General features: G+C 42.8%; 1 protein-coding gene across 4 annotated transcripts in view; it reads right to left on the bottom strand.

Moving 5' to 3' along the window:
• The window catches only part of LOC139580888 (cGMP-dependent protein kinase 1), a 161,185-nt gene that overhangs the window by 86,655 nt on the left and 58,653 nt on the right, over positions 1-15,877 (bottom strand). For all 4 annotated transcript variants that reach the window (XM_071410014.1, XM_071410013.1, XM_071410012.1 and 1 more), the window contains exon 3: positions 1,343-1,456. In XM_071410014.1, the coding sequence (XP_071266115.1) occupies positions 1,343-1,456 (114 nt within the window). The remainder of the gene's footprint in view (positions 1-1,342; positions 1,457-15,877) is intronic.

Below are 15,877 nucleotides of genomic sequence, written 5' to 3' on the forward strand. Positions count from 1 at the left end.
AAGTACCATCACGCCTCAATTTAAAAAATGCAGTAAACAAATTAATTGATAATGCTGCCTATTTTTACACTAATTGATTGTTTAATTAATCTCTTCATTTATTTGAGAAAAACACAGTAATGGTGTTTGTGTGACTCTCTGTAGAGACAACCACTAGTTCAGAGCGAATGCTCATTACACCTATAGCTGTAATCAGGCAATCTTTTGGTGGCAGACTCATCAAAGCTGCATGTGAGGGAAGCTTTTGATGTGTTTCAGAGGAAAAGAAACAAAGTGATTTCTTTACACATTCTTCGTGGCTAAAGAAAATGTGCATAATGTGTGTCCTTTGATAGAATCAATGTAGCTGGAATCAATTAAAGCTAACATAATGAGGATTTGAGCAGATTTTGACATGTTGTTTCAGCTAGGCTGACTCATTGGGCTATTTACACAATCAAATCATCTTCTCTTTTTGAAAGTATGAACAGGGTCTAGAAAAACATGTTGAAATCTTTGTGATGATCTGTGTGTGTGCGCAGGTGGGTTGTGTGGTTACACAGACCTAAATGAACGCGTGGGAGTGCCTGAGTGGGTGTATTCACTGCGCTCTAAACCTTCCCCGAAAAACTAGATTTGATATATAAAAACAATTGAAATGGATGCTGTGCATGAGATAGCCTAATCAGATTTGTTTTCATCAACAGCTGCTACTCTTACCATTTACATTGGCTTCAGAGCAAACAGAAATATATAGCTGTCACTACAAGGAACTGTGGCAAGATAATGGCTGCATTTGCTTTCGGTCATGTTTCCATACTTACGTAGATTAATCAAAGTGTAAAAATAGAAAGTGAATCTCCTCAAGATAGACACGTTCATCTGTGTGTGTGCTTAAGTTCTCTCTCTGTGTTTGACAAAAGCAGAAATGTAACCTTCAAAGCACAACAAACTACTCAGAGGCTGTTATCAGTATCTGGGAGGTAGAATTAGTCAAATCGACCAGTGTGTTCACCTGGAATTAATTTATAAGAGGGGGAATAATTTGTCCGATTCCATGCCGTGTGGATATTCATAATTGAGTCAAACAAAGCTCAGAGAATGAAAATGTGTACTTTACACGTTAATCGCCTCAGCTCAACTCACTGCTGCTGAAAGGCCAGTAAGTTTGATTTACTAAGCTTGGATAGGGATTTCTTTCTTACCTTCTGAAAATAACATGTGCAAATGCTTAGTATATCAGGTCCAGGGAGTATATGGCAGATAAGCTTGTGGACAGTTATGGTCAAGCTTATAACTGAACTCAACTATGGTGTGCAGTGCTTGGGCAACCCACTGCCTCTATTATACTGGTCAGACTTACTCTTGACGGTGGCCGTCCTGGTGCAGTTGTAGAGGATGGCCAGCTCCCCAAACACCTTCCCAGGACCCATGGTGCACAGCTTCATGCTCTCCTTTGTCACCTCCACCTTCCCATCTGCAAGGGAAAACAACAGAGCAGAGCACACTTTTTCATTTCCCCCGCTGATGCACGGTCCGTGAAAGTGAGCATGACAAGCTGGAAATGTCACCGTGCTGCTCCGTGCTGCTGTTGCCCAGATTGGGGAGAAGTCAAAGCTAATGCACTACAATAAAATTCTAAATTCATTACTTAAATGGGACATGAGAGAGGGATAACAGCAGAATGGTATGCAGACTCCACAATAATGGGCTCAGCGGAAAAATGGGACACTGGCTAGAAGAAAAATATAGGGGAAAGGGAAATAGCAAAACAGACATTAGTTTTAAGTCATTACGAAGTGACAGATGGGGGAGATTGAAAGTATTGCTGGAACGTGAGGGAAGGAATGTCGCTGAATGTCCAGCAGAGACCTGCAGGCTCCAAAATCCCTATCTCTGCATTGATGTATCTGATTCTGGCAAGTGGGCGATTCACCAAGCAGCAACAACTCACAGTTTACAGACTGCCACCAGATGAATGACTGCCATTCTCTAATCAGAGCAGATTGGTCATTCCCCTGGGGGGGGGGTTCCCGATAGTGATGGAACTTAAGCCTATGAGTGTTTGAACAATACATCGTTCTCCTAACGGCCGGAGGTGTAACATGCATTTACCAAAATGCCACGTAGTGAGAACGTTTTCTAAGTGAGTCATTGGAGCATATGTCAATACTGACACACTTTTAGAAATAAGGGTACGGTATTGTTCCCTGGGGTACAAAAATATTAAAATACACATAATGTACCTTCAAAGGTACACATAATTATCTCACGTAGTACTGTTCAGTACCTTTTAGGGTACATGTGCGGATAAAGAATATAATGGTACATTTTCTTACCCAATATTTTTGAATATAAAAAAAAAAGGTACAATAATTACATTCTCACTCTCAAAACAAGGGGTAAGGTGTGGAGGTACATTTCTGTTTCTCAGGGTACAAACATATTTTGTGTACCCTCAATACCCACCATAAGGTACAATGATGGATTTTTGCACCTAAAACGGAACTAACGGCCTCATCACTGGGGTGGTACCCTAAAAGGGCATATTTGCACCATAATCAATATCATTATCATATTTCCCAGCATGCTCTACTTCAGGTTAAAAGAAAATCTAATTGTATTTCATATTTGCGTTTTTGCATGTACATAGAATGATTGATTAATCTTATGCTCCACAAAGATAAATAACAGAATTTTTTCTAAACTAATCCAATCAATGAGTTATATTTTTTGCACCCGTAACGGTTGTTCCAGTTTAAACAGCTTAGATAGTCTCATCACAAAGTTCCTTGCCCTGGCAGTCATTATGAATAAATAAAAATTCATAATGTGACTTGCTTGTAGGGTTGCAAAATCATGTTTGGAAGATTCTTGGAAATGGGAGGGAAACTTTGACATTGTGGGGTATTGTGCGTAGACCAGTGACAAAATACCTCAATTTAATCCATTTCAAATTCAGGCGGTAACACAACAAAATGTGGGAAAAGTCACACTTTCTGAAGGCACTGTTTTTCATACCATTCCAACAATTCCAAACAATTCTTTACCACGAGCCCATCCTCCCAAATTAAGGTATCACCAACCTCCTGTGGATTAAGCTACATATTTTCCTACCTATACTCTCTCTTATCTCTTGTTTAACACCTTCTTAACTTTTCTTTTTATGTGAATTTTACAATCCTGGTTCCGTTGTGTTCACTGAACACCAAACATTTGCCAAATAACTTGAGCCTTTCCTTCCAAAAGCACCTCTGCAAACAAAGGCAAAACACTGTTGATGTGGTTTGATGGTACCCTGTGGTGCACTGACTACAGCTGTGTGAAATTGATCTAAACATTGGATCTAGGCAAACGCAGTGTGGAACTGACCCAAATGGTGACAGCATCAACAGCCTCTCTTCCATCTAAGGCTTCTGGAGGGAGAATTCTTCTTCAGCACTGTTGGCACCTCCTTTATCAGCTGCAGAATGAAATGTACACATATCTACTCCCTTCAAACAAGTTCGGATATTATCTTGACTGTTCCGTAATTCACCTTCAAAAAACAAAATGTGAAAATGGGCCATAAGAATATACTGGGGTTTTAAGATGACAGCACCAACACCTGCGACTTCAAAAAGTATTGGTCTTCACACACAGAGCGAGTTATCTCACTCTGCCAGCCCACCTTCCTTCCCAACACTTGTATTAGATATCCATCACCCCCTGACAGCTTTATCTGTGATGGAGTGGCAGCCCAATAAGATAAACGGGATGGAGGACATGGAGGACAATAGGATACAGTGTTAATCTCAGAGTCACGTTTGCATTTAAGTCCATGCTGCATGATGGCAGGGCATCATGACGTTCTGTATCAGTCATCATTGTATTTCCTGCCAGAAAAGCATGGGATTCATTTCCATCTCAGGAAAGTCTGTTTAACTGTGTAACATCATGAAGGGCATAAATAAGAGCAGACACAATCTGCCTCTAGTAGACAATAGCCAAATTGACTAGATAGGTATTTTAATCAAACTGGTCTTCTGTCACTGAATCCCTCCAAATAATACACTCATATGAATCAAATCGCTACTACACTAGAAGGGACAACTGGCATAATAACCCCATGGGTATAGAAACTAGGCATTTACAATGGGTACAATGGGTGTTAGTTGTTTAAAAGGAACTTGTTGAGATCTGTCTAACTCATTGTCCATGATCACTACTGGGATTAATACTGTATCAGTAGCAAAGTACCGCTATTCAGTACTTCTACTGTAAGTCCAAAAACACAGAGTGAGAACACATTTAGTAGAGTGTCACTCATCAACAACCCTGGCAGCAATCTCAGTGAGAGTCTGGAGATGCTTTCACACAGGGGAAAGATTGCTCAGGGCATCCCGTAGCGCCGCAGTAAGAGGAACCCCAGATAGATTCACACATGAAAGTGCCTGTCTGCTATATCTGGAGAGAGTTCATCTAGGAGCAACCATTGGATCGATGGCCCAGCCATTCATACTCTCAGTGTGCACTGCAGTCAGGCATGTTGTACTCCTCCCGCCGCTACTCACTCCCCCATCGCCAAAGACTAGATCTCTAGATGATATAGACCAATCACAGAGGAGATACTGGTGGTTGGGTTATGGGGGACCACATTCTATTACCCCACAATACAATGCAGGCTTCATCTTGAAGGCTTTTATCAGTGGACTAACAGAGCCTCGGGGAGGGAGCCCTGGTAGTTATGAGAGAAAACGAAACCGTCTTTGTGGTGTTGAGATGCTTTAGTGTGCCATCCATTGTGGTTACGCTTATAGCCTACCTATTCATGTGGGACAGTTACCTAATAGGACCCCTGACTTCAGTCTGATTGAGAAATTAATCACTGTGGGTGGTCAGACTGTAGCAGCTAGGCCTAATGGTTTTATCTACCAAGGAAAGGCTCACATCGACCAAGCAGGAACCGTTGGATTTTGATGAGATCCCAAATATAGGACTATGACAAGAAACATTTTACAACTCAGGAAGACAAAGCCATAAATAGATAGAATCTGTTAAGCAGAATTTGTTGGTCTGAATCCTCTCTGACACATTGTTGAGGTGTTGCGTGAAACCAAAAAGGGAAAGCTGCAATATACAGCAGAGTGAGATAATATCTGGATCTGTGCCTGTTTTGCACACATGCAAACTACATCCAGCTCAAATCAAATGACGAACGCAGCAACAATGACCTAGTAGAAGAGACAGCTATTGTATAGCAGGCGTCCAACAGCCCTGCTAAACGGGGTCAGTCTCCTGCCTGCAGCTCTGTGACTGCCAGGCGTCATGACACACATTGGCAGCGCTACACACCTTCACAAGGCTTGTCAACTCTTTGCTCCGACTGTAATGAAGATGTAAGACCTCTGACAGCCAGTGCCACTCGCAGGTGTCACCATGCAAGGCCATGAAAGCCACGCCAATGGTGTGTCCACTGTTCAATTTAATTCAGCTCAATACACTTTAGATTACAATGCGATTACAGAGCGGTCGCAGAAATAGAATGTAACGACCTGTTAATTACATGTCAATAAGATGTTTCTCCTGAGTGTTACAGTGTTATTACACAGGTATTAAAGCAACTTCAAGCGTTACCGTGGTAATTGTTGAAGAGAAAAACACCCACCAGGGCCCAACCACTCACTATGTGAGCAGTAAAAGTAAGCCAGCTCCCATGTGCCCTCTGACCTCTGTGTATAACAATCAGCTTACATTATGGTCAACGTTTAATCAACCACATAATAACCACCATGGCGACACTCTCTTTCATTATCAGCTGATTCATTTGCTGTCGTGGTTGTAAATACCTAATATTGATTTGTCGGCGACATCCACCATGCTCTTTTTAATCTGTTGAATCAATCAACATAATAGACTGTTGGGGTTGAAAAACCAACCGGAGTACGATCATGTTGTTGAGGCGACACACAGAGCGATAGTGTATTTGGGGATGTCACCGGCAATAAATCCTGTGAGTAATGTTACCATAATTGCTTAGTCACTGACTGCAGCTGCCACAAACTCACACATCTATAATTTTTCTAGTAATTCCAACACTGACGCCAATGTCCCTGATTTCCATTTCAAGACCTTCGTAGATATTGGCAGTGAAATGTAATCTGCATATTCACTCTGCATGTATCCTCATTGGCATTGGTGCAATATCTGACAATAATCTGCCAATTGCGTAAGTGTATGGGCTTGTTATTAATACATTTAATTACAGCATCATTTCCTCAACAGAAAAGAAGATAGTCATAGTTACACAAATGTATGTGGACACCCTTCAAATTAGTGGATTCGGCTATTTCAGCCACACCCGTTGCTGACAGGTCAGTTCGCCAAATTTCTGCCCTGCTAGAGCCACCCTGGTCAACTGTAAGTGCTGTTATTATGAAGTAGAAACATCTAGGAGCAACAACGGCTCAGCCGCAAAGTGGTAGGACACACAAGCTCACAGAACGGGACCACTGACGTGTGTAACACATAAAAATCGTCTGTCCTCGGTTGCAACACTCACTACCGAGTTCCAAACTGCCTCTGGAAGCAACGTCAGCACAAGAACTGTTCGCCGGGAGCTTCATGAAATGGGTTTCCATGGCCGAGCAGCCGCACACAAGCCTATGATCCTCATGCACAATGCCAACCTTCGGCTGGAGTGGTGTAAAGCTCGCCGCCATTGAACTCTGGAGCAGTAGAAACGTGTTCTCTGGAGTGATGAATCACGCTTCATCATCTGGCAGTTCGATGGACGAATCTGGAATTGGAGGATGCCAGGAGAACGCTACCTGCCCGAATGCATAGTGCAAACAGTAAAGTTTGGTGGAGGTGGAATAATGATCTAGGGCTGTTTTTCATGGTTCGAGCTAAGCCCCTTAGTTCCAGTGAAGGGAAATCTTACAATGACTTTCTAGATGATTCTGTGCTTCCAACTTTGTGGCAACAGTTTGGGGAAGGCCCTTTTCCTGTTTCAGCATGACAATGCCACCGTGCACAAAGCGAGGTCCATACAGAAATTGTTTGTCGAGATCAATGTGGAAGAATTTGACTGGCCTCCACAGAGCCTTGACATCTTTGGGAGGATTTGGAACGCCGACTGCGAGCCAGGCCTAATCGCCCTACATCAGTGTCCGACCTCACTAATGCTCTTGTAGCTGAATGGAAGCAAGTCCCCGCAGCAATGTTCCATCATATAGTGGAAAGCCTTCCAAGAAAGTGGAGGCTGTTACAGCAGAAAAGGGGGACCAACTCCATATTAATGCCCATGATTTTGGAATAAGATATTCGACGAGCAGGTGTTCACATACTTTTGGCCATGTAGTGCTTTTTTTGCAAATAAGCCTAGTGGCAAGGCTTTTATGCCAGATGTTCAAAAGCCAAACATTTCAAATGTCACGTTTATCCCTTATTGTGAATGAGCCAAGTCAATAGTAAATTACCTTTGAGGATAATGGCATATATTCAAGCACAAATAAGCAATGACAGGGAGGCATAGAGTTCATTCTGGACAATTGTATATGTTTGCATACACAAGAAGCTACAATGAAATCAATTTACTGAACTCCCTCTCTGCAGTCAATAGGCCATTAAATCCAATCACAAAGCCGCCCCTATGGGGGGGGCGTCTTCATTTACTGATTGTGACTTGCCAATGGGCAAAGAAAAAAGAAGAAGAAGCAAGTCAAGTAAACCTCCTGCTGTCAGGTAACTGGCTTCTTTCTCTATGTACCAAAGAGAAGAGCCATTTACAAAAGCTCTTCTTTGATGCTTTTGCTGTACAGTTACATTTATTTCCCTCTGTATCCACCTGTCTCTCCTTAAACCTCCGTCAGTAGCAGTGAGTGGGTAAAAATCCCTGGGGAAACCAATTGGGAAGAAGTCATATTACAACCCGAGTTGTGATAATTGCGTTGTTTGCTATATAACCTGTTAGTTCATATGCCTTGACACCGTGATACTGTATACAGTGCCTTCGGAAAGTATTCAGACCCCTTGACTTTTTCTCCATTTTGTTATTTTACAGCCTTATTCTAAAATTGATTAAATTGTTTTATTTGCTCATCTATCTACACACAATACCCCATAATGACAATGCAAAAACAGGTTTTTCGAAATTTTGCTAATTGATAAAAAATTAAAAACAGAAATATCACATTTACATAAGCATTCAGACCCTTTACTCAGTACTTTGTTGAAGCACCTTTGGCAGTAATTACAGCCTTGAGTCTTCTTGGGTATGACGCTACAAGCTTGGCACACCTGTATTTGAGGAGTTTCTCCCATTCTTCTCTGCAGATCCTCTCAAGCTCTGTCCGGTTGCAGGGGGAAGCGTTGCTGCACAGCTATATTCAGGTCTCTCCAGAGATGTTCGATTGGGTTCAAGTCTGAGCTCTGGCCGGGCCGCTCAAGGACATTCAGAGACTCGTACCGAAGCCACTCGTGCTTTGTCTTGGCTGTGTGCTTAGGGTCGTTGTCCTGTTGGAAGGTGAACCTTCGCCCCAGTCTGAGGTCCTGAGTGCTATGGAGCAGGTTTTCATCAATTATGTCTCTGTACTTTGCTCCGTTCATCTTTCCCTGGATCCTGACTGGTCTCCCAGTTCCTTCCGCTGAAAAACATCCCCACAGCATGATGTTGCCACCACCATCCTTCACTGTAGGGATGGTGCCAGGTTTCCTCCAGACGTGACGCTTGGCATTCAGGCCAAAGAGTTCAATCTTGGTTTCATCAGACCAGAGAACCTTTTTGGTCTGTACGTTTCCAAATTATGTCCAATCAATTGAATTTACCACAGGTGGACTCCAGTAAAGTTGTAGAAACATTTCAAGGATGATCAATGGAAACAGGATGCACCTAAGCTTAATTGTGAGTCTCATAGCAAAGGCTCTGAATATTTAGTTTGGACACACTCATTCCAGGGTTTTCCTTTAATTTTACAATTTTCTACATTGTAGAATAATATTGAAGACACTAAAACTATGAAATAACACATATGGCATCGTGTAGTAACCAAAAAAGAGTTAAACAAATCAAAATATATTTTATATTTGAGATTCTTCAAAGTAACCACCCTTTGCCTTGATGACAGCTGTCGTGTCTGTGACTATCATCAAATGTGAATACTGTTATTTTATCAAATCAACTCTCTATGTGTAATTATTATTACGTGATTAAACTAATCATGTACATTTTTATTAACTTGGACGTTGAGGCACCACGGGAAAATGTTGATAGTAGGGATGCACGATATATCGGTGAACATATCGGAATCGGACGATATTAGCTAAAAATGCCAACATCGGTATCGGCCCAATGTCTAGTTTAACGGTGATGTTCAAAACCGATGTCAAAGCTGACATGCATACCTACTGTATATAACGTAGGTACATGAAGTAATGATGCCACGTAAAATTTTGCACTACATGTGCAACACAGCATTCCTAACCTAGCCCACAATGTCTGCTGTGTGGATTGAGCAGTCAACAAGTCGAGCAGTCATTTGAAAGAGTAAGAACATTTCAGCAAGACAACTCAGGAGCCAAATCCATTAACGCCAAGATAATGGAATTCATTGTCGTTGCCAATCAACCGTTCTCTGTCGTGGCTGATGTTGGCTTTCGCCAACTGGTCGAGCACCGGTACACACATCCCGCTCTCCCACTTTACGAGAGAGAGTACGCTGTAGAGCAGACCCACTGTAACCTGATCCTTCAGATCGTCACAGGAGAGTTATGACACAGCTTTGCACACTCTTGGCATTCACTCAACCAGGTTCATGAGGTAGTCACCTGGAATCCATTTCAACTAACAGGTGTGCCTTTCTTTCCTTCTTAATGCGTTTGAGACAATCAGTCAGTTGTGTTGTGACAAGGTAGGGGTGGTATACAGAAGATAGCCCTATTTGGTAAAGGATCAAGTCCATATTATGGAAAGAACAGCTCAAATAAGCAAAGAGAAATGACCGTCCATCATTTCTTTAAGACGTGAATGTCAGTCAATCCAGAAAATGTCAAGAACTTTGAAAGTTTCTTCAAGTGCAGTCCCAAAATCCATCAAGCCCTTTGATGAAACTGGCTCTCATGATGACCGCCAAATGAAAGGAAGACCCAGTGATACCTCTGCTGCAGAGGATAATTAGAGTTAACTGCACCTCAGATTGCAGCCCAAATAAATGCTTCACAGAGTTCAAGTAACAGACACATCTCAACACCAACTGTTCAGAGGAGACTGCATGAATCAGGCCTTCATTCTATTTGTATTTCACCTTTATTTAACCAGGTAGGCTAGTTGAGAACAAGTTCTCATTTACAACTGCGACCTGGCCAAGATAAAGCAAAGCAGTTCAACACATACAACAACACAGAGTTACACATGGAATAAACAAACATACAGTCAATAATACAGTAGAAAAAGTCTATATACATTGTGTGCAAATGAGGTAAGATAAGGGAGTAAAGGCAATAAATAGGCCATGGTGGCAAAGTAATTACAATATAGAAATTAAACACTGGAGTGATAGATGTGCAAAAGATGAATGTGCAAGTAGAGATACTGGGGTGCAAAGGAGCAAGATAAATAAATAAATACAGTATGGGGATGAGGTAGTTGGATGGGTTATTTACAGATGGGTTATGTACAGGTGCAGTCAGCCCGAGAATTGACCGCAGCAGCTTTCCAATCTTTGGAAATCTCAGACGATATGAAAAAGAGGTTGAGCAGGCTAGTAATAGGGGTTGCAACAATTTCTGCAGATCATTTTAGAAAGAGAGGGTCCAGATTGTCTAGCCCGGATGATTTGTAGGGGTCCAGATTTTGCAGCTCTTTCAGAGCATCAGCTATCTGGATTTGGGTGAAGGAGAAATGGGGAGGCTTTGGCGAGTTGCTGTGGGGGGTGCAGGGCTGTTGACCGGGGTAGGGGTAGCCAGCTGGAAAGCATGGCCAGCCGTAGAAAAATGCTTATTGAAATTCTCAATTATAGTGGATTTATTGGTGGTGACATTGTTTCCTAGCCTCAGTGCAGTGGGGAGGAGGTGCTCTTATTCTCCATGGACTTTACAGTGTCCCAAAACTTTTTTGAGTTTGAGGTACAGGATGCAAATTTCTGTTTGAAAAAGCTAGCCTTTGCTTTCCTAACTGCCTGTGTATATTGGTTCCTAACTTCCCTGAAAAGTTGCATATCGCGGGGGCTATTCGATGCTAATGGAGTACGCCACAGGATGTTTTTGTGCTGGTCAAGGGCAGTCAGGTCTGGAGTGAACCAAGGGCTATATCTGTTCCTGGTTCTAAATTTTTTGAACGGGGAATGCTTATTTAAGATGGTGAGGGAGGCACTTTGAAAGAATAACCAGGCATCCTCTACTGACAGGATGAGGTCAATATCCTTCCAGGATACCCGGTCCAGTTTGATTAGAAAGGCCTGCTCGCTGAAGTGTTTTAGGGATGCGGTTGACAGTGATGAGGGGTGACCGTTTGACCGCAGACCCATTACGGATGCAGGCAATGAGGCAGTGATCGCTGAGATCTTGGTTGAAGACAGCAGAAGAGTATATGGAGGGCAAGTCGGTTAGGATGATATCTATGAGGGTGCCCGTGTTTACGGATTTGGGGTTGTACCTGGTAGGCTCATTGATCATTTGTGAGATTGAGGGCATCAAGCTTAGATTGTAGGACGGCCGGGGTGTTAAGCATGTCCCAGTTTAGGTCACCTAGCAGCACAAGCTCTGAAGATAGATGGGGGGCAATCAATTCACATATGGTGTCTAGGGCACAGCTGGGGGCAGAGGGTGGTCTATAACAAGCGGCAACGGTGAGAGACTTGTTTCTGGAAAGGTGCATTTTTAAAAGTAGAAGCTCGAGTTGTTTGGGTACAGACCTGGATAGTAAGACAGAACTCTGCAGGCTATCTCTGCAGTAGATTGCAACTCCACCCCCTGTGGCAGTTCTATCTTGTCGGAAAATGTTATAGTTAGGGATGGAAATTTCAGGGGTTTTGCTGGTCTTCATAAGCCAGGATTCAGACACGGCTAGGACATCCAGGTTGGCATAGTGTGCTAAAGCAGTGAATAAAACAGACTTGGGGAGGAGGCTTCTAATGTTAACATTCATGAAACCAAATCTTTTACGGTTACAGAAGTCAACAAATGAGAGCACCTGGGGAATAGTAGTGAAGCTAGGCACTGTAGGGCCTGGATTAACCTCTACATCACCAGAGGAACAGAGGAGGAGTAGGATAAGGGTACGGCTAAAGGCTATAAGAACTGGTTGTCTAGTACATTCGGAACAGAGACTAAAAGGAGCAGGTTTCTGGGTGCGATAGAATAGATTCAAGGCATAATGTACAGACAAAGGTATGGTAGGATGTGAATACAGTGGAGGTAAACCTAGGCATTGAGTGATGATGAGAGAGGTATTGTCTCTAGAAACATAATTTAAACCAGGTGATGTCACCGCATGTGTGGGAGGTGGAACTAAAGGGTTAGCTAAGGCATATTGAGCAGGGCCAGAGGCTCTACAGTGAAATAAGACAATAATCACTAACCAGAACAGCAATGGACAAGGCATATTGACATTAGGGAGAGGCATGCATAGCCGAGTGATCATAGGGGTCCAGTGATTAATTAGGCTGGCTAGAGACACGGCGATTCAGACAGCTAGCGGTCTGGGGATAGCAAGCTAGCAGAAGGGCCTTTCATTGTGGAATTGCTGCAAAGAAACTACTACTAAAGGACACCAATAAGAAGAGACTTGCTTGGGCCAAGAAACAAGAGCAATGGACATTAGACCGGTGGAAATCGGTCCTTTGGACTGATGAGCCCAAATTTGAGATTTTAGTTCCAACCGTTGTGTCTTTGTGAGATGCAGAGTAGGTGAACGGATGATCGCCGCATGTGTGGTTTCCACCGTGAAGCATGGAGGAGGTGTGATGTTCTGGGGGTGCTTTGCTGGTGACACTCTCTGTGATTTATTTAGAATTCAAGGCACACTTAACCAGCATGGCTACTACAGCATTCTGCACCATCTGGTTTGCACTTAGTGGGACTATCATTTGTTTTTCAACAGGACAATGACCCAAAACACACCTCCAGGCTGTATAAGGGCTATTTGACCAAGGAGAGCGATGGAGTGCTGCATCAGATGACCTGGCCTTCATAAATCACCCGACCTCAACCCAATTGGGATGGTTTGGGATGAGTTGGACCGCAGAGTGAAGGAAAAGCAGCCAACAAGTGCTCAGCATATGTGGGAACTCCTTCAAGATTGTTGGAAAAGCATTCCAGGTAAAGGTGGTTGAGAGAATGCCAAGCGTGTGCAACGCTATCATCAAGGCAAAGTGTGGCTGCTTTGAAGAATCTCAAATATAAAATATATTTTGATTTGTTTAACACTTTGTTATTTCATAGTTTTGATGTCTTCACTATTATTCTACAATGTAGAAATGAGTAAAAATAAAGAAAACCCCTTGAATGAGTAGGTGTGTCCAAACTTCTGACTGGTACTGTATGTAAATAAGGTATTTCTGTTTATATTTGTAATACATTTGTAAAAATTTCATAAAACCTGTTTTCGCATTTGTCATTGTGGGGTGTGTAGATAGCTGAGGATAAAAAAAATATCAATTTTAGAATAAGACTAACACAACAAAATGTGGAAAATGTCAAGGAGTCTGAATACTTTCCAAAGGCACTGTATAGGCCTAAGGCCGAGACAATAAGAAGACACATTGGCCGAATAAATTCAAGCATACATTTGTTTCATTACAAAACTTGAGAGTAACATCTGTCCACAAAACATATTGCATGTAACAAACCGTTACATGACCTACAGCGTGGTCAAGCAAGGTAATGTTTCTAACATTTTCGGACTACTGAACAACTACGGATTTAGAACCACATAGAGTTTGTATTTGTATTTATTATGGATCCCCGTTCTTCCTGGGGTACAGCAAAACTAAGGCAGTTATACAATTTAAAAAACATTACAATACATTCACAACAGATTTCACAACATATTAGTGTAAGATGCTGACCACACCACTCACGTCGCGCGCACGAGCGTTGCAAAACACATTTAAACATACATGTTATTCAATTACTGCACCCACACTGCTCAAGCGCGCCAACAAGCGTCTGCGTTGCCAAGGGCTAAAATTATTATTATCAGTTATATTTGTGCCGCTGATCGCGGTGCAAGTCCTGCCTCTCCCATCTCCTCATTGGTTTATACAAGCAGATACCCACGTGACATCTCCTCAATAGTAATACCCACGTGAGTGATTGAAAGATGAACTGAGTTTGGTTGGTCGTCGTGGTAACTATGCTAATCGCCATATAAAGTCCAAAAAATAAAAATCCTGGAAGGAAGAGAGATGACTAGAAATGATTCGGTTGACCGTCTTATGTGTGGACAAATTGTCAGAGTACAGGACCTTGTGCATTTCAGGTAAAATAACTCAACGTTTATATCCCAGGACAAATTAGCTAGCAACGTCAAGCTAGCTAAATAGGACAAATTAGCTAGCAACTGCAAGCTAGCTAGCTAAATTGGCAAAAATGTTTAATGCTCTTCGACCTGTCCCCAAATTAATATAATTGGTTCAGAGTTTGTTTTGATTTTTTTTTAAATATTATTATTATTATTAATTTTTTATTACCCCCTTTTCTCCCCAATTGTTAGTAATTACTATCTTGTCTCATCGCTACAACTCCCGTACGGGCTCGGGAGAGACGAAGGTCGAAAGCCATGCGTCCTCCGAAACACAACGCAACCAAGCCGCACTGCTTCCTAACACAGCGCGCCTCCAACCCGGAAGCCAGCCGCACCAATGTGTCGGAGGAAACACCGTGCACCTGGCTACCTTGGTTAGCGCGCACTGCGCGCGGCCCGCCACAGGAGTCGCTGGTGTGCGATGAGACAAGGATATCCCTACCGGCCAAACCCTCCCTAACCCGGACGACGCTAGGCCAAATGTGCGTTGCCCCACGGACCTCCCGGTCGCGGCCGGCTGCGACAGAGCCTGGGCGCGAACCCAGAGTCTCTGGTGGCACAGCTAGCGATGCAGTGCCCTAGACCACTGCGCCACCCGGGAGGCCTGTTTTGATATTTTAACCTGCGTGTCGTGATCGCATTTGTTGTGGGGTGACAAAATCTATTTGCGCACAATAGCGCATGCACGCAGCCGGTTTGGGTACGGTGTTAGTTACCACAAGTCGCAAAGAAAACACCAGCTGCCTCCACTGTTCCAGCAACATTTCAACATCATCCAATCACCTACAGTTGAAGTTGGAAATTTACATACACCTGAGCCAAATACATCAGTTTTTCACAATTCCTGACATTTAATCCTGGTAAAAAAATTCCCTGTCTTAGGTCAGTTAGGATCACCACTTTACGTAAGAATGTGAAATGTCAGAATAATAGTAGAGAGAATGATTTATTTCAGCTTTTATTTCTTTCATCACATTCCCAGTGGGTCAGAAGTTTACATACACTCAATAAGTATTTGGTAGCATTGCCTTTACATTGTTTAACTTGGGTCAAATGTTTCGGGTAGCCTTCCACAAGCTTCCCATAATAAGTTGGGTGAATTTTGGCCCATTCCTCCTGACAGAGCTGGTGTAACTGAGTCAGGTTTGTAGGCCTCCTAGGATTGAGGTCAGGGCTTTGTGATGGCCACTCCAATAACTTTGGAAGTATGCTTGGGGTCATTGTCCATTTGGAAGACCCATTTGCGACCAAGCTTTAACTTCCTGACTGATGTCTTGAGATGTTGCTTCAATATATCCACATAATTTTTCTTTCTCATGATGCCATCTATTTTGTGAAGTGCACCAGTCCCTCCTGCAGCAAAGCACCCCCACAACATGATGTTGCCACCCCCGT

This window comes from Salvelinus alpinus, chromosome 7 (genome assembly GCF_045679555.1).
Source record: "Salvelinus alpinus chromosome 7, SLU_Salpinus.1, whole genome shotgun sequence".
Classification (NCBI taxonomy): Eukaryota; Metazoa; Chordata; class Actinopteri; order Salmoniformes; family Salmonidae; genus Salvelinus; species Salvelinus alpinus.